General features: G+C 45.7%; 1 protein-coding gene across 4 annotated transcripts in view; it reads right to left on the reverse strand.

Annotated features, from left to right (window-relative positions):
- The window catches only part of RGS9 (regulator of G protein signaling 9), a 65,628-nt gene extending 65,004 nt beyond the window's left edge, over nucleotides 1-624 (reverse strand). For all 4 annotated transcript variants that reach the window (XM_082370440.1, XM_082370442.1, XM_082370441.1 and 1 more), the window contains exon 1: nucleotides 477-624. In XM_082370440.1, coding sequence (XP_082226566.1) covers nucleotides 477-533 — 57 coding nt within the window. In that variant the 5' untranslated portion in view covers nucleotides 534-624. The remainder of the gene's footprint in view (nucleotides 1-476) is intronic.
- Nucleotides 625-20,232: the final 19,608 nt, after the last annotated feature.

The following is a 20,232-nucleotide window of genomic DNA, read 5'->3' on the forward strand; positions in this document are numbered from 1 at the left end:
GCAAGTGGGGTGTCCCTTTAGCCTGCAAATCACACCGTTTTCACGGTCTATGTGTACACACTCACCACACACACACGCTTTAAAATACTGCAGTGTTGAATCAGAAAAACAGCAAACGTGTTAATTTAACATCTGGGAGCCTCTAACAGTATCAGGAGGCTGTCTCAAATCTGACCCAGCCTCGCTGAACTGCCTTCCCGCCTGCTCTCCCAAGTAACAGGTTGTTTCCAGCCTCCAGCCGGCAATCGCCCACGGCTGCAGATTCTCCACTACAAACAGGTAACAAGGAAACCTAACCATTAGAGTCTTGAAAAGACGTACAGACAGAAACACAAGGCAAGTAAGTCACTTAATGACATCAAGCGGCACTAACCGACCACAAGGGCTGCCCCCCGCCCCTCCCCGCATCGCCGCCGGCACTTCCCGGAGTTGGTCCCCGCGCCGCTCCCGGGCCCAGGTGATGGGACCGCGCTCACCTTCCGCAGAAATGCCATCCTCGGCCTGTACTGCTGGCCTTGGTGTCGGACTGTCATCGTGGACCCTGGCGGACGCAGAACCGGGACACAACCGGAGGGAAGAGGAAGCCCCCGGAGAGCGCGCCGGCGTCCCCGTGCGCGGGCGGGGTGGTGCGGCCTGCGGCGCCCCCGGGAAGCTGCCCGAATCCGCGCCGGCCAATCAGCGCGCCGCGCCGCGGGCCGGGCGTGCTCCGCGCCGGCGCCCGCCTGCCGCCAGGGGGCGGTGTCGGGCTCCGCCGGGGCCCGCGGAGCCACAGGTGAGCCCCGCGCGCCCGGGACCCGCGTGGGAGGCTCTGTGGCCGAGGGCGAGCCCTTAAGGAGGATGGGACTTCGGTTAGGACGGGCGACTAGGCACGGGAAAGGGGGGGAAGGGATAGATTCGGCGTTTGGGATTAACATATATACACCACTATATCTAAAATAGATAAAACGACTATAGCCCAATAAAATTTATTTTTTAGAAAAAGGACATTTATGGCAAAAATAAAATAAAATAGATAATCCTGAAAGACCTACTGTACAGCACAGGGAACTCTGCTCAATATTCTGTAATAACCTAAATGGGAAAAGAATTTGAAAAAGAATAGGTACATGTATACATATAACTGAATCACTTTGCTGTACACCTGAAACTAACACAACATTGTAACTCAACTATACTCCAATAAAAAAATTAAAAATTTTTTAAATGTTTAGAAGTGTTTAGGGGAAAAGCAAATTCTACGTGGAATTGGTAAGATGTTGGTTAACAAAAGAAAGGAAGTGAAGAATAAAGAAGGAAAGTTGAAGTCCCTGCTGGGCCAGCTGCCTGGTCTATTTTTTCAGTTTCTTTTCTGTTAGAGGTTATTACAAGAGATTGAATATAGTTCCCTGTGCTCTACAGTAAATCCTTGTTGTTTAAGATGCTCTATATCTGGATGGGAGTGATGGTTATACACAGGTAATCATGTTTGTCAAAACTCATCCAACTGTACTCTTAAAACTGGAGCATGACATTGTCTGTAAACTATACCTCAATAAAAAGACTGACCCAAAAAAGCAAGTATTATCTTGCAAGGCAGCAGAGGGACATCGTGCTAAAATGAAATTCTCCTGTGACTCGGTCAGGTAAGTGGACATCTAATCATCATCACCACCATTATCACCACCACCACCATCATCACCACCATCACCACCATCACCACCGTCATCACTATAGTCATCCGCAGCCTCCTCTTCATCAACACAGAGGTGTGATTCAGGACCTATATGGGGGTCCTGCTGCCCTGGATACCATACAATGGGATCTCCGTGAGCCTGGCCCCTGTAGGATAAACCTCATCCAAGCACAATGATATGGTCATTTACTTAGCAGTGCCCTTTAAACCCCAGTTCCAAGGTCACCTCCCAGGAAAATGTCCCAACACCTCTGGTCAACTTAACAATTCAGTTCAGTCCACTGTGCTTAGCGCTCAGGAGATAAAACTTAAAACGTCCTGCTCTCAGCCCTTGTGCCCTCCTCCCACACTGGGAGGAAGGGCAGAATCATCAACAGTTCATCTCTCCATGACGGATGCCTCAGACTGCCTGCAGGCAGAGACCTTCTTAGAGGGGTGAGGGTTAGAGCAACCGTGGGACTCCACTGCCCTCACCCAGGCCCGAGGGATGGCAAGCCAGAGCCCTGGTGGGGGGCTGCCATGCTGGGGCTGTCATCCTGGAGGGACACAGCCATGGCTAGAAAGGGTGCTGGCGGAATAAATACCCCGACTCTCTCTCCTCTGAGTGCCTCCCATTTGTCAGTCCTGACCGGAAGCCAGAGGGTGATAGAGGCCCGGCGATGCAGCCTGTCAAGATCAGCCTCCCAGGGCACACAGCCAGGCAGAGAAGGGCAAAGGGTTGGGGGTGGGAAGGACTTAGGGGAGGCAAATCGTGAAGAAGCAGCACCATGGGTTCAATGTCTTCGATAGCGTGGACGCCCAGAGCACAGATCTTGGATTTTGTGTCCCCAAGCGCTCTGGACAGCTCGGTGACAGCACCACCCACCCCGCACAGACGTCTCCCTGACTCAGATAGAAGTCACGTTGAATTCACCTGACTCCCTGGGCATGCTCTGGGCCATGTTCGCGTTTCATATAATTCTGTCTCGTTTGCATTTTGTCACAAGTGTGTATTACACTGGCGATTCTAAAAAGTCATATATGTAAAAAAAACCCTTAGATGCATGAATGTTTCTTCCTAGCTCCCCTGAGAGAGGCAATAGCTCATGAAATAGCTATAGCTATAGCAATAGCTCAGGCAATAGCTGAGTTCTGGGAGGGAACTCAGAGGGCCTTAATTTCCACGCAGTGAGCACACTGGGCCTGTGGACAGACCCTCTCTGCACACTCACTGGTCAGCGCCAGTTCAGCAATAAAGGGAAGGAAGTGTGGGTGGAGCCCTACGTAGCCCACACCTACGCTTCTCCCTGCCTTTCACCTTCTCCACAAGAAGCTACTTGAGACCCTCAGAAGCTGACCACACCTGGTGTGGCTCTGAGTGCTTGACCTGGGAGAGAGGGAGAAAAAGAGGAACTTTGGGGAACTTTTCTGGAAGGTTTCCTGCTTCTTCATCAACTGGAGATTGTTTGCAAACTATTTTGGCCCAGCAGGGGCTACCAGATACCACCACCAAGTACAGTCCTAGAATAAAAATCCCATCCTTATCTGTTTTCTCCTAAATTAAATGCATTGGATGCATCCAGAGGTGATACTTTTCACAAGCATGGCTAGAGATAAACACAGGAAAATAGAACACGATCACGCCTCCCTCTGTCCCCACCCTCTTCCCAACTCCGTTGGGTGCACTTCTGTCTACCTGTGGAGCAGGTCAGGCTGCAACGAGTAAATGGCATCTGCAACTTTTTTTGTTGTTAAGGGCAGTACTGTTTTTCATTATAGAAAATTTGGAGCTATGGACCTTTTAAAAATGACAATTATGTAAATTGGTACAGCTACCACGGAAAATAGTATAGAGGTTTCTCAAGAAACTAAAAACAGAACTACCATAGGACCCAGCAATTCTACTCCTGGGTATTTATCCAAAAAAGAAAAACAAAAAAACCCCCCAAAAAAACCCTAATTCTAAAAGATACATGCACCCTATGCTCATAGCAGCACTATTTACAATAACCAAGACAGATGGATGGACAAAGAAGATGTGGTTTATATATACAATGGAATACTACTCAGCCATAAAAAAAGAATGAAATAATGCCATTTGTAGCAACATGGATGGATCTAGAGATTATCATACTAAGTCAGAAAGAAAAAGACAAATACCATATGATATCACTTATATGTGGAATCTAAAATACGACACGGGGCTTCCCTGGTGGCGCAGTGGTTGAGAATCTGCCTGCCAATGCAGGGGACACAGGTTCGAGCCCTGGTCTGGGAAGATCCCACATGCCGCGGAGCAGCTGGGCCCGTGAGCCACAATTACTGAGCCTGCGCGTCTGGAGCCTGTGCTCCGCAACAAGAGAGGCCGTGATAGTGAGAGGCCCGTGCACCGCGATGAAGAGTGGCCCCCACTTGCCGCAACTAGAGAAAGCCCTCGCACAGAAAAGAAGACCCAACACAGCCAAACATAATTAAATAAATAAATAAATAAATAAAAAACTAAGTCTCTTATAAAAAAAAATGTTAAAATATGACACGAATGAACCTATCTACAAAACAGAAACAAACTCACAGAGAGAACAGACTTGTAGTTGCCAAGGGAGGGTGGGAGGGAGAGGGTTGGACTGGGAGTTTGGGGTCGGTAGATGCAAACTGTTTAGAATGAAGAAGCACCAAGGTCCTACTGTAGAGCACAGGGAACTACATCCAATCTCCTGGGATAAACCCTAATGGGAAAGAATATTTAAAAAAAGAATGTAGATATGTGTGTAACTGAGTCACTTTACTGTACAGCAGAGATTGCCACAACTTTGTAAATCAACTCTACTTCAATTTAAAAAAAACTAAAAACAGAACTACCATATGACCCAACAATTCCACTCCTGGGTATTTATCCGAAAGAAAAAAAACCACTAATTCGAAAAGATACAAGCACCCTTACGTTCAGAGCAGCACTGTTTACAATAGCCAAGACATGGAAGCAACCTAAGTGTCCATCAACAGATGAATGGATAAAGATGATGTGGTACATATATACAATGGAATATTACTCAGCCATGAAAAAAGAATGAAATTTTGCCATTGGCAGCAACATGGATGGGCATGGAGGGCATTATGCTTAGTGAAATAAGTCAGACAAAGAAAGAAAAATACTGTATGATATCACTTATATGTGGAATCTGAAAACTACAACAAACTAGTAAATGTAACAAAAAAGAAGCAGACTCACAGGTACTGAGAACAAACTAGTCGTTACCAGTGGGGAGGGGGATGAGGGGAGGGGCAATATGGGTAGGGGATTAAGAGGTACAAACTATTAGGTATCAAACAAGCTACAAGGATATATTGTACAATATGGGGAATACTTCATAATAGCCAATATTTTATAATAACTACCAATGGTGTATGACCTTTAAAAATTGTGAATCACTATATTGTACACCTGTAACTTATATAATATTGTACAGCAACTATACTTCAATTTTTTTAAAAAATTTTAATTTAAAAAAGGAAAAAATGGCATTATGGGAAAAGGCATTTTCACAACTTGAAATAGGCTTTCGTTTTAAGACAGCTGAGGGCTTCAGGGGAAGTGTGAAGGCCTCTCTGGTCCCTGCTCAGCCTCTCACCGGATGTGAGACTTTTTTCTAACAGCTTTATTGAGGGATAACTGACACACACTAAACTGCATGTATCTGAAGTGCACACTTTGATGAGTTTCGATATATACATACCCCCATGAAACTACACCCACGGTCAAGATGGGGAGCACATCTGTTACGCCCCGAAGTTTCCTTATGCCCTTTGTGATCCCTCCCCCCGCTGTCCCCAGGCAACCCCTGACCTGCTTTCTGTCACCGTGAATTAGTGGCAGGGTTTAATCTGATCAAGTCACGTAATCTCTCCAAGTCTCTACTTTCTCAGTAGTAATAAGAAAGAGTCCGACTTGATGAATTCAAAATTCCCCTCCAGTTTGAAAGTCACATGACTTTAATAAGTGAAGGTAAATAAATACACAGCTCAATCAGCCTGAAGGCTGGCAGAGTGGGATTTAGCGCGTCCTACAAAGCGAGGCCTCTCTGGACTTAGACCAGCCACCCCAAAACGGGATTCCACATGGCAGACATTCAAAAGAGCCGAAGAGCTGAGTGCCACCATGGACGTGCCCCCAACCATTCCTGCCACACGTGCTCGGGGAGGGGTGGGGGAGAGGGGCAAGAGGGACCCACCTTAGGAGAAGAGACCCCAAGAAAATGTATTACTTGGTGCACCCCATCTGCGTCAATCTTACTGAAATCCTTCTCTTTTGTCAAACATGCCCATCCTGCGAAGGATTTTTAAACCCAAAGCATGCCAGCGAGGGTCGTCTACTGATACTCAGATGCTCCCCCTGCCTGTGGGGTGGCTCAGCCTCCAAAACCCTGGGTTCCAGCCCCTGTCCTGCTCCCAGCGGCCACCTCTGTCCACGGAGAGCAAGTGTCTTTCTTAGGGCTTCCAAAGTTCCTGCGTCTTCTCTTTCCCTTGGCTTCCCCAGGAACAGCGATGTCTGGAAGGGTACAGGAAGATGAACGCTACAGGAGATGCCAAGGAAATAAAAATATTAGCCCAAGCAGGAATTTTCTTCTAAGACTATACTTTCAGGGATCATTTCTATAGTTCGTTACTAGAGAAGTTTCTCTGAAAGAGATATGGGAACATATGTATACGTATAACTGATTCACTTTGTTATAAAGCAGAAACTAACACACCATTGTAAAGCAATTATACTCCAATAAAGATGTTAAAAATAAAAAATAAAAAAGAATTTTTTTCTGACACCCATAGCTTCCACGTCACCCAGATGCTGCATTTGAAGATCAACTTCACCCATGCTCTCTGCTCCCATGTGTGGGTCTAGTACTGCTTTCTCTCTCTTCTCTCTCTCTTCTCTTTCTAGGTAGGTAGGTAGGTAGATAGATGATAGATGATAGATAGATAGGTAGATAGATAGATAGATAGATAGATAGATAGATAGATAGATAGATAGATAGATAGATAGATAATGTCTGGTTACATCACCTGAACCTTGGAAAAGCCAGTTCTGCTCTTTCCCTTTCCCTCTTTATGTTTGGTACACAGCCCTCCTGGGTTCAAACTCAAGTCACTTTACAGACAACCAAATTTGGTGTTTTGCAAAAAGTGCAAACCTTTAAGGGAGGAAGGAGTGACTGCTAATGAGTATGGAGTTTCTTCTTGGGGATAATGAAAATGTTCTGGCATTAGACAGTGGTGATGGTTGCACGACCTTGTGAATAGACTAAAAGGACAGAACTGTACACTTGAAAACGGTGAATTGTAATGGTATGGGAATTATACCTCAATTTTTTAAAGTGCAAGCTCAGAGAAATAATTTTCCCCAGGTTTTGCTATTATAAGGCCCCCTCTCTCAACAATCTTCAGCGGCTCTCCATCACCTCCCTAATGAAATTCATTCTCTCCCAGTCTGGCCCGATCTGAACTGTCACCTGTAGTGTCACTGCCCAGCGACATGGAGTTTCTTTCTCTCGCCAGCCTTGAAGTCTGCTTTTTCACCAGCCTGTGGTGGATTTTCTGCCCCCAAGTCTTTCCCACCAGGTTCTGCTGACACCTCCCTCCTCCCATTCCTTCACCACTGAGTTGATGCCATCCCCGTGGCATTCTTCCATGCACAAGTTTGGGTGGGACATCATTGGTGAACATCTTACATCTCCTGCTAATCGATGAGTTTCACCAAGAATAAGGTCAGCCAGCAGCTTGTGAGCAGCCGTCTCTGGGTTTTGGTTTTGGTTCTGGCAGGGGGTAGATCTGATTGTGGCACTGCCAATCTCTGAGGTGTAAACACTCCTGTTAATGTGACATCAGTGACCACAGAATCACTGGACGGGAGGTGAAGGTCCTTCTATATCTGTTGGATTCATTTTGCAGCACCAAAAACTGCTAAGGATTAGCAAAACCTGAACCAGAGCATCGTTACATAAAGACTGAGCAGAAAACTTTATAGCAACTAGAACTGTTCCAGAAACTTCAGAGGTGATCTCATGGACCAGGAGAATCGGGAGTCATTGGAATATTCGCAGCTTAAGAGGCCATGGTCTAGGATGTTGTAGACAAGACCTACGCTACACTCAATGGCTGCATCTCTTCCGACTCTGAGAATGATTGAGTCTCAGATGGGTGTGGCTCCAAGGGAGTCTTGTATGGCTGGTATCACTCACCCAGTATCACCCTCAGAGGCTGGGCAATCACCCCTTAGAAAGGGTTTTCTGGCTGCCCCGATCCACCTCTTCCACGCACCTAAGGAAGCCTGCCCTGTTAAGCCCACTCTTCACTGCATCGTATGTGTGAAGTTTTGCACATGAACGTTGGGCTTGCAGGGCGGTGTCTGATATCTTGCGGGTAGATTTGATTTCCTTGAAGGCGGTGGTTATTTCTCCTGGCCAGTCCCCAAGGGAAGAAATAGGTTCCAAGGCAGAAAAAAAGAAGCAGGAATTCAGAAAGTCAGTCTTGGGTACCAGTCTATTGCTGGAACTCACCTGCCCACCATAAGAGAGCAAGTCCAGGGCCAGGAAGAAATGGAGTCTGCAATCTCCAGGGATCACACCATTTTTGTTAAGAAAATTGTTCTAGTTTCAGGTGGCTTTCGCCATTTCCCTTTTGTTTCTCCTCTAGGATTCACGACATTTTCATTCATTGTTCCAGCGTTCTCTGCTCTGTGTCAGGGAGTACTCAGTTTTGTTCAACAAACCTTGACTGAGCACCGTTTCTGGGCTGGGAACCATGTCAAGCACCCATGGTATAAAGGTGAATAAGACACGGTCCTGCCTTGAAGATGTCTCCAGTAGAAAAGAAAGACATAAAATATAATTCTGGGATAGTGCAGTGGATGGTGTGGGAGTATGTGGAAGGCAAAAAAGGAAAGGAAAGAACAGAAAGGTGGTAAGAGACTGCTCAGATGAAATCATAATGGTTTCGCATAACAGGCCTTAGTGTACCTGCCCACTCACTGAGGGCTCGCAACAACCTAGAAGTAGTTGTCTATTATTAAGACCCCCAGTCAACAAATGAGTCAAGAGAGGGGAAAGGTGGGGAGGGAGATAAATTAGGAGATTGGGATTACCACACACACACTACTGTATATAAAACAGATAAGCAACAAGGACCTACCATATAGCACAGGGAACACTACTCAATACGCTGTAATAACCTATATGGGAAAAGAATCTGAAAAAGAATAGATGTACATATATGAATCACTTGTAAATCAACTCTACTCCAATATAAAATTTAAAAAAATTTTTTTTAATGAGTAAAGAGAAAAAATAACAAGCTGAAGTTTTTGCCCCTATTAAGCATCAGAGCCAGGACTGGGACCCAGGCAGACTGGCCTCTGACTTCACACCTCACCTCCACGCGATGCCAGGGTCCTCAGATCGGCCAGGAACTGCGTCCCGTGCCCGCCTCAGTCGTGAACTGAGAGCTAGCTGGTTTCCCACAGAAAAATCATGGTGTGAAAACCAGAAACAGAGAACACTGGGTGCTAGGCAAGCAAAATCAACAGCTGTCCATGGTAGAGTCACCTCAAAAATGCAGCTTTTCCTCTCTCTCGGATTGTTGGACTGGGATGAGTTTTCCACAGATGGTCATCTCATGTGTCAAGAGTCTGAACTTACTTCTTCAATGGCTTCTGACACAGAGCGCCAAGTAGTTTTTCAGCAGGATCGCATATTTACATTCCGTTTGCCCAAAATGAACTAATTTCACCACGCCTTTGTTTGTGTTGGGTGCTATTACGTTTCTTATACCTAGACAATTCTAATTTTTCTAGATTCTGTATTTGTATGTGCATAGTTTTCCCTTCTTAGACCAGAAAATCCAAATAAGAGGGTACTATCTCAAAGTTGTTAACGTGACCCTCTGAATCCACAGGTGAGCCAGAGGGGGCGCCGGCGCGAGGCAAGGGCAGGTGTGCCCGTTCATCCCTGCCGTTTTAGGGGACAAGAGGGCTGCGTCTGGGAGAAGAAAACAAGAGCCGCAGGTCCAGCACCCAGACTGGGGTTCACGTTCAAAAGGCACTTCGGTGTAAAACCTTTTTTAAAAAAAATTATTTAGGGTCATTTCAGCTGTGTGATTGCATGAAAGCTAGACTCCACGTCATTAAAAAATGGATGTGCGCCTGCCCTGGTAAAAACCGGCTAGAAAACTGATGGGGAGTTTGGGGGAACCCTACTGTGTTCCTGCATCTCCGTTTTTAAACATCGTGATGAGGGGAATTTCCGCCTCTCTGCTAGCAGTGCGGCCAGGTGCGCAGATACGAAAGGGCAGGGAAGGGTTCCGCGGTCCCCAGCGCCCCCTCCCTTCCCGCAGAGGGGCCGGGCCCGGCCCAGACCATAGAGGCGCGGACACCTCCAAAGTCCTAGGGAGGAAGCGCAGGCTCCCGGAGGCGGACTTCCGCCGGGGGCCACTTCCGGCCCCGCCCCTCCGGGTCCGGGCGCCGGTTGGGCGTGGGTCTCCTACGGGGAGCTAGTGGGCGGCGCGGACCCCGGAAGTTTGGGGCCCTTTCCCCGAAATGGGGGCTCGGGGTTGGCCCCTCGAGTCCCCAGCGCTGGGGACTTGTTTCCTCGTTACAACTCCTCAGGCCGTGGTGAAACCCGCCCTAAAAATACGTGATTTAGGCTTGTCTTGGTGTATCTGAGAGAACGCCCGGCTGCCTGTGTGAAAAACAGTCAAGTAGCTAAAACAAACAAGTGTGTCTTCGTGTTTCGTCGTGTGCAGATGCGGGGGGAGGACTTGGGGCGCACGACGAGGCCCTGCGCCCTGGAAGGAGCTGGGCGCCGGGGGAGAGGGCGGCCCGGAAGGTCGGCACGGCCTCCCCCGGCGGGGGGCGGGCAGGGTGAGGCTCAGAACCGAGCTCTCGCCCGGAAGTGGGCCTGGCGATTAGATCCCTGCGGAGCACTGGCCGCGGTTCTTCCTCTTCCAGGACCGCGCTCGCTACAGGCAATGACTGCCTAGACTTTGACTTCAGTGTCCTCGATTTTAAAGTGAGGATGGTATCGGCCATCCTGTTCTGTGGGATCCTGTCCTACTGGGGAGATCCCGTCCTACTGTGGGATCCTGTCCTACTATGTATCATCTTATCCTACTGTGTGGGATCCTGTCCTACTGGGGGGGATCCCATCCTACTGTGTGATCCTGTCCTACCATATGTGATCCTGTCCTACTGTGTGTAATCCTGTCCTACTGTGTGTGATTGTACTGTAGCATATGTTCTTTAGTGAACCGGATTTACCTTCTCTGATACTAGAAGACTGTGTTGGGGGAATGTTTCATAGAAAGAAACTTTCACCGCAGTGTGTTCCTGAGGGGAAAATAAAAGATGGACAAGTTTGGGATTTGAACTGCGGTCTCTCACCACAGTTACTGATAGAATATTAAATTGTTCTGAGAAGCTCTGCAGTAATGGAACTCATCTAACTCTGTTGAGCCGGGTGTTTCTCAAGCATTTGACCACAGAAACTTGAGTAACACCCTACTAATATCTCCCCAACGCGGTTTTGACCAGAACACATTTTTGGGAGACGCTGACATAAATCATTCACGTGAGCACAGACCTGTGCAAGAGTCACTCTCACTTCTCAAAAGACATTTCAGAACTACTTTTTGAAAATCACCTGACTGGATTTCAGTAAGGATAGTTTCAGTTTTACAGACATTGGAGAAACTGGTCCATAAATAATGAAGTACTACAAGCCGTTAACATTCGGAAAAGGAAGTGAACCTTCCTCACCCTTCCTCCTTCGTACATCATGGACAGTAAATAACATCTTAACGTCACTGCGCCAGTATTATCAGCGTATTATCAGCATATTATTCATAAAGCAATAGGAATAATTACTTTGAAAAACACGGATTGTTCCAAGTGGAAATTCTACAATTCAGGGCTTCTGAATGACAAACCTTGGACATTTGTTCAAGGACCTACTTTAGTAAAACATGATTAACATTTCCTGCTATAAATAGAATGTAGCTAAGAAACGCTTAAGTATGTTGTATGTATATATGAAGTGACATTCACTCGAAACTTGCCCTAACATTATAGAATAAAATTTAGTACAGGGACTGTCTTCAGCTTTATTCATGATGACTTAGCTGCTGAAGTAACAACAGAAGCTCTTAAGGCAATTTCATGTGTTTGGTGCAAACCTCTATCAAGGGGAGCTTTGAAGTGACTTACCAGTATGTTACTAAACTTGCAGTTTCAAGCAGGACCTGCCTAAGGATGACAGTGACAAGACATTACAGTGTCCTTGTTCCAGTGTCTGGTCCTCCATCCTGTAGGGCCAGAAACCTACACCATTCGCAGAGATAACCAGGCTCCAGAGGACACACTAATGCTAACCAAACTCAAAAGGGACCAATGGATAAACCCGGAGTGTAAGGTAATTCCTTTCTAGTGAAAAATGTACCTATCAGGCAGCTGGCAAACTTTATTCACCAACAGTGTGTTCCTTCTTGAAAGAAGATCTGCATGGGAGTCCAGATTCATATACTATGGGTATATCATATTGGAGACACATGGCATGGAATCAGAACAAGAATGATACCCAAGTTTAATGGCGTTGGGTGTCTTCACCCTACAGATGTACCTGTCAGGTTAGCTAGATCTTCATGTTCCTGGGTAAAAGCACTCTCATCCATGGTGCTAGAGACAAGATAAGCCATTTTGTCTCTTTGAACATCTCTTTCAGAGATGCTCTCCCCATATTCTTTCTCGAGCTGGAGTACAATGCAAGTGACTTGGTTCAATCTTTTCTGTTTACAGCCCCCATCCAGCTGGACCTCCGTGAAGTTGCACCTGGGGCAGAAAGATAGGGCACTGAGTGGTCACACAAAGACTTTCCTCCCTGGGGGCAGAGGAAGCCTGAAGGCTGCTTGGGAGACCCTGTCTCTGTCTGCCTGAAGCACAGGTGAACTGGATTGCGGAGGGCACCTTGACAAGAAGAAAGATCACAGCTGGGGCAGTCAGGGAGGTCTGATGGAGAGGGCCACTTACTGCAAAGTCACACAGGTTTCTTCAGGAAGCCATCTGCTTGAACAGTGAGTAACGTGTGCCTGCGATGCAAAATTCTGCTTCTTTAAACAGAATTTAATGATTTAAAATATATGCACCACATTCTGTTTGTGAAAATCATGTTTGTGAAAACATGTTCAAAAGATCTGTATATGTTGTCTTTTCTAAGTGAATATTATATTTCGATTAAAATATACGTACATATAACATGCTAATCAAAATGCGTTTTACTTAGATCTCCCTCACCTTCAATCCATTGATATATTCTCAATTGATGTTTTTCAGGCCCTTGACCTTCACCCCATAAGAGGCATTACAGTGTTCCCCAATTTTATGATTGAGAATGGTCTGAATAGGGAAGGGGCATAAGAGAAAGGCCAAATATAATTTTTCTGCTAATTAACTTCATAGAACAACCAGCAAAGATTTTAAAAATAATTTCCTGGTCATAACAGGCAAGAGAGAATTCATTGTCAATAGGTCTGCAGAATGAAAATGAATCATCCTTGGGACTTCCCTGCTGGCACAGTGGTTAAGAATCCACCTACCAACGCAGGGGACACAGGTTCGATCCCTGGTCCGGGAAGATCCCACATGCCACGGAGCAACTAAGCCTGTGCACCACAACTGCTGAGCCTGCGCTCTAGAGCCTGCGCACCTGCAGCCCGTGCTCCACAACAAGAGAAGCCACCGCAATGAGAAGCCCGTGCACCACAACAAAGAGTAGCCCCCGCTCGCCACAACTAGAGAAAGCCCGCACGTAGCAACGAAGACCCAACGCAGCCAAAAATAAAATCATTAAAAAAAAAAAATCATCCTAGTCAGAAACATGGAAATGCAGGAAGGAATGAAAAATACCAGAAAGGATAAAAATACGGGGAATTATTAATAAATATTAAATGTCAACCCAACAATTATCATGTCTTGTGGAGTTAAATTTATGTGTAGAACTAAAAATGTATGAAACAACACAAAAAGAGGAAAGGGATAAACTTTTAGGAAAGCTAAAGTTGTCTAAGGTTCTAGCAGTACTGGGAAACTGGTAAAAGTAATAAATTGTATTAGACAGAAATAAGACAAGATTACATATTGTCTAATCTCTAGGATATCAACTAAAAGAAAATAATGTATAATAACAGAACATATAACCTACAAGTTTGGGGTGGGGAACAGAGTAAGAGATAATATTGTATTAAACCACAAGAAGGCAAGAAAAAAGAAAAGTGGAACATAAAACAGATTAGCCAAATAGAAAAAAAAAATACTATGAAAGTAGGAATAAATCCAACTATATCAGCAGTTACTTTATATGTAAACGGACTAAATAATACAAGAAAAAGACTAAGATTGTCAGATGGGATAAAGAAAAAAAAAAACACGTAACTTCTAAGAGAGACACTTTAAATATACAGAGACAGAATGATTAAAGTAGAAGGACGGGAAAAGATAGATTACACAAACCCTAGCAAAAAGAAGTCAAGTGTATCTATACCAGTATCAAATAAGACTTTAAGGCAAGAAGCATTACTAGAACTAAAGAAATATCATAATGGGTCAATCCAACAAGAAGATAACAAGTCACAAATCTGTACATAGTCAATGACATAACTTCAAACTACATACAGCAAAAATTAAACAAAGAAAGAGGCAAATCCACAATCATAGCGAAAAACTAAGACACTTTCCTCAATAGTTTATACAACCAGCAGATAAAAGACCAATCAGGATATAGAAGATAAAACACACAACAAACTTGACCTGGTGGCTTATACGTAGAATTCTGTACTCAACAATGACAGAATTTACATTTTTAAGTGTAAGTGAAACATATACCAGAATTGACCACATAGTGGATTATAAAGAAAGCCTCAACTAATTTCAAAACATTGAAATCATTCAGACAATGTTATTTGACCACAGTGGAATTAAGCTTAGAAATTAGTAATAAAAAGATTATATGCATTGTCTGGAAATTTAAAAATATATTCCTAAATAATTCATAAACTAAAGAAAACCCCCAGATATTAGAAAATATTTTTAATTGAATGATAATAAAGACATAACTTATATAAAAACTCACAGGATTCAGCTAATGCAGGGCACAGAGAGAAACTTATAACCTTAAAAATGTACACATTAGAGGGACTTCCCTGGTGGCGCAGTGGATAAGACTCCACGCTCCCAATGTAGGGGGCCCGGGTTCCATCCCTGGTCAGGGAACTAGATCTCACACGCATGCCGCAACTAAGAGTTCACATGCCACGACTAAGGAGCCCACGAGCCGCAACTAAGACCCAGTGCAACCAAATAAATATTTTTTAAAAAAAGAATTCAATGGCAGAAAGACATCAAAAAAAAATGTACACGTTAGAAAAATGGTAGGCTGAAAATCAGTGATTTATTCTTCTATTTCAAGAATGTATTAAAAGAACAGCAAATTAAATATAAGGAAAATAGAAGTAAATGAGAAAGATGATAAACAGTGAAGTAGAACACAAATATACAACAGAGAAAATCAACAAAATCAAAAGTTGGCTCTCTGAAAATATCTTTAAATGGTAAACTCCTAACGATACTGTCCTACAAAAACAAAACAAATTCCCAATATTAGAAATGAAAAAGAAAGTCACTACAGAGCCTACAGACATCAAAAGGATTAATAAACATATTATTTTTTAAACTTTACACTAAAATTTTGGAATTTCAGATGAAATGGAAAATTTTCTTGAAAAATGCAGCTTTCCAAAGCCCACTGAAGAAAACGAAAATTTTAATATCTAATAAATAAATTGAAGTTATTCAAGAACTTCCCACAGAGAAAACTCCAAGCATACATGGTTTCATCAGTTAATTCTTGCAAATATTTAAATAACACGAATCTTGCACAAACTCTTCCCGAGAATAGAAAAACAGAGTATACTTCCCAACTCTTTATGTGGCCAACATAACCTTGATAGAAAATTGGACTAGAATCTTACAAGAAGGAAAAATCACTGGCCAGTCACTCACGTTGTGATATAATAAAAGTAAATATTTGGCCTTTGTCCAGGTTCCTGGCACACAGCTCTGAACCCCTTGGAATCTCAGGGTAACAAGAGTGTCCCTTGTATGCTGATGAGGTGGCTGGTGCCTGGAAGCCCTTCGGGCTGGTCACCAGAAAGGAGGAGGCCTGATTAGAGGACTGAAACTTCCAGCCCAGCCCCCTAAGCTGCAGGGAGGGAAGAGGGATGCAGATTGAGCTAATCACCCATGGCCAATGATTCAATCGTGTCTACATAATGAAACCTCCATAAAAACTCCTAAACGACAGGGTTCAGAGCGCTTCTGGGTTGGCGAGCGCATCAAGGAACCAGGAGGGCGACCTGCCCGGAGAGAGCATGGCGCCTCCAAGCGTGCCCTCAGCCCCGTATCTTGCTCTACGCCTCTCTTCCATTTGCCTATTACAGAACCCTGTCATTTACAATAAACCGGCAGCAGTAAGGAAAGCACTTCCCTGAGTTCCGTGAGTCATTTAACGAAATATCTAAACTTGGTGGGTGGGGTGGGGGCGGGTATGTGGAAGCCCCCAGTTTACAGCCAGTTGGTCAGAAGCACTGGCGACCTGAGCCTTGGGACTGGTGTCTGAAGTGGGGGGGCGGGGTCTTGTGGGACTGAGCCCCCTACACCTAACTCCAGGTAGTTAGGATTTCAGACAAAAAAAAAGTGGCCGGCCATTTCAGCAAGCAAAGAATGGTGCCTGCGGCCAAGTCGGGGGAACGCCGGATGGAGAAAAACAGGCTACTGGCCCCAGAGGGTTAAGATGCAGATCTAAGGAATTTCAATGAGCCCAGACCCTTGCATCTCCCCATACATAGGAAAGGACTAAAATCATTTACTTGGCGTGTTTGTTTTTTGTGAGTAGCAGTAATCTTTTGATGTTCGACTACACAATTTATTTTTCAGCAAAAACTCCTCTATATCCTGACTCCTTCCTTGCCTCTTTGGAATGTTCTCCAGAGCTATGTGAGAGGCTGTCTCCCAGGCCATAGTCCTCGGTAAGGTCCCAGAATAAAACATAACTCACAACTTTTAGGTTGTGCGTTTTTTCTTTTCAGTCGACCGTGTCAAAATTGAGTTGAATTGTTAGATACCCAGTTGGTGTCAGAGAATTAGAGTGGGTGTCAGGAGGGGGAAAAAAACCTCACTTGTGAACATTAGATGCAAAATCCTAAATAAATTACTAGCAAATAAAATCAAGCATCCAGCTAGGGTTTATTTCAGGAATGCAAGTGATGCAATATACTAAAATCAATCAAGGTAAGTCATCACATTAGTAGAAAAAAGAATCATAAACCATGTTGGTGCACACCTAAAAATGATGACCTCAGGGAAAGTGGTTTCAAGAAGTAAGATCAGATGTATCTTTCCTTCCTCCCTCTGAGTCCTACCCCTCCAGTCTGAGTTAATTTGTAGGAGAAAACTGCAGTCTGTTCCAGGCCTGGCCTGGCCTGAGCTACAGGCTGTATCACCTGTTAAGTCACAAGGACCCCTGATTACAGGACCCTGTGGCTTTGCATTTTGACCCCCATCTCTGGTTCTGCATGTCTTTTACTGATGCTTCGATCTGCAAGACAAAACAGAAGGAGGCTAGCATGCTGGTACTATTGAACAATTAATTATTGTACCAGGTGCTCTGGCAGGTCCTAGAAGAACAAATATGAATCAAGGTCCTGGAAGATTAAGTAACTCATCAAAAGTCCCACTGCTGATAAATGGCAGGGCTGAGATATGAACCCAGTCAGTCTGGTTCCCGAATTCACAGTCTTACTCATTCTGTGTCACTAACTCTATGTGTGGATCACTAAGCATAATGCTAAGCTTTAAGCGTCAAATTGACACAAGTTACACATGCTGTGAAAGTGTAAAGGAAAGAGATTAATTTGACTGGCGCTAGGTTGGTTTAGAAGAGCTTTAAAGAAAGAAGCAGCATTTAAACTGGAACGTAGACGATGACAATTTTAACCAGCAGAGAATGAAAGTGTGTTAGTCAGGACAGACTGGGTTATGCTGCAGTAACAAAGGTTTAACACAACAAAGATTTGCTTCTCTCACGCAGATGCTAATTCATTGCCCTGGCAATGTCCAGGGCACTCCCTCAATGCCATGACTCAGGGATGCAGGCTGCTACCGTCCATGGTCCACATGCCTTCACGAGCGCTGTGCAGGGAAGACACCAAAAGTGGAGAATGTGCACCTGCCTTTCAATGCTTTCAGCCTGGAAACCACACGTATCACTACTGCTTGTAGCCTGTTGGTTCTAAGACAGCACATGGGATATTGGGTGAGAATTTTTTGCCTCTGCCACTGAGAAAAGGGGCGTTCCAGACTGAGGAGCAAACACGTGCAAAGGCATGAGAGGATAAAAATGCATGGTATGCAACGTAAGAGCAAAGAGACCTAGGACCCAATAGGCCTTGACGATCATTTCACAGGTGTATTAGTTTGCTCGGGCTGCCGTAACAAAATACCACAGACTGTGGGGCTTAAACTTCAGAAATTTATGTTCTCACAGTTCTAGAGGCCGGAAAGTCTGAGGTCAGGGTACCAGCAATGTTGTTTTCTCCTGAGGCCTCTCTCCTTGGCTTGCAGACGGCCATCCCTCGGCCCACGTGCCCCTGGTGTCTCTCCGTGTGTCTTAATCTCCTCTCATTAGGACACCAGACAAATTGGATTAGGGCCCAAATGAATGGCATCATTTGACCTTAATCACCTCTTTAAAGGCTTTATCTCTGTTACAGACTGAATGTTGGCACCTTCCCCAAATTCATATATTGAAGCCCTAACACCCGATGTGACTGTATTTGGAGGTGGCGCCTCTCGGAAGTTATTAACATGAAATGAGGTCATAAGGATGGGGCCTGGATCTGATAGGATTAGAGCGCATGAGGAGAGAGACCAGAGAGCTTGCTCTCTCCCTCTCTCTCTCTGGGAACTCACAGAGAGGTGGCAGCTGCCTACAAGCCAAAGAGAGATGCCTCAGGATGAGACCCACCTTGCCGGCCCCTTGATCTTGAACTTCCCAACTTCCAGAACGGCGAGAAAATAGATTTCTGTCGTTTAAGCCGCCCAGCACGTAGCTATCCTGAACGGACTAAGACAGTCTCCGAATACAGTCACAGTCTGAGATGCTGGGGGTTAGGGCTTCGACACGTGAATCTGGGGGACACAATTCAGCCCAGGACAACGGGCACGTGGAAGCCGTCGGGGAGGAACGTCATCGTTTGCCTCGATTCACAAGATCACAGAAGGCAACACAAAGGGGGGCACGCAGAGGTGGGAGCCCAGAGAGCGGGTGAGCGCAACAGTTCAGGCGGCAGCGCAAGGACGGGGAGGCCGGAGACCGGGGGGATGCTGGTCCTTGGAGACTGGATTCGCTTTGGGGAGGGGAAGAGAACAGGACCGCAAGGTGTCCAGGCTCCAGCGTAGGAAGCACAAGAGCAGCAGCCTGCTTTGGAAGAGGAAGATTTCAGTTTGCGCCGTGCTGCTGGACCGTCCTCAGAACGTCTAGGGGACGACTGGCAACAGTGCCCCCAGCTCCGGGGGAGGAGGGCGGACGGGAAGCCAGGGGGAGGGCAGAGCAGAAGCAGAGGGACGGGGGCTGGAGGGGTCAGCGTGTGTGCGGACGACGGCCCTCGGGACTCGGGTCTCCCCTCCCGCCCCCCCCCACCACTACCTCCTGCTGCCGCACGCCCAGCGGGGGCCCCCAGATGCGACCAACGCCCTGACTCCTGCCCACCTAGTCAAAGCCATCCAGACCGATTGTTCCCTCAATCTGTCTCACTCTAGCGATGCTCCTGCAGTTCATCCAATTCCATGTAACCTTGTATAAACCCTCAGTTCACAAAGCCCTTTCACAGGCATGAAGGTACCCGTGGTCTGAACGGGGCAGTGGTCTTCCCAGCCTTGCGGAAGCTTTCTCTGTCAGCTCTGTGACCCTGGGCCAGTCATCTAACCTCTCTGAACCCTGAAAACCTCAGGGTTTTCATCCACTGCAGAAAAAATGCAATACCCGCTTCATCTACTTAAAAAAGCAGCTGTCAAGATCAAATGAAAATACTGAATGTGAAACAGCTTTATCATCTCTAAGGCAATATAGGAACAGTGACATCTGGGGTGGGAGTGGCAGTGATAGAAGTTATTGTCACATGATGCCCTTTAGGGGTCAACCAATAAGGTTACATGAGAAAAGCTCAGCCAGACAACCAAATCCAAAGAGAGCGACTGAACTGAATGCTTCCTCTGGAGCCAACTGTATGATTGCTACAAATAAACAACACAATCTTCGTCCTCTGGGAGCCGGGGCAGCAAAATACGGAGACAGGTAGAGACGAACACACAGCACAGGATAAAGCGTGCCGCAGCTGGTCGTACGGGTCCTGCGCAGGAGCTCAGAGGGAGCGGAGATCTTCTGGATGGTCAAGGGGTGCTTCCTGGAGGGAGCGGACTTTGAAGGGAG

This window comes from Balaenoptera borealis (assembly GCF_965194805.1).
Source record: "Balaenoptera borealis genome assembly, chromosome: 20".
In the NCBI taxonomy this organism is placed as follows: domain Eukaryota; kingdom Metazoa; phylum Chordata; class Mammalia; order Artiodactyla; family Balaenopteridae; genus Balaenoptera; species Balaenoptera borealis.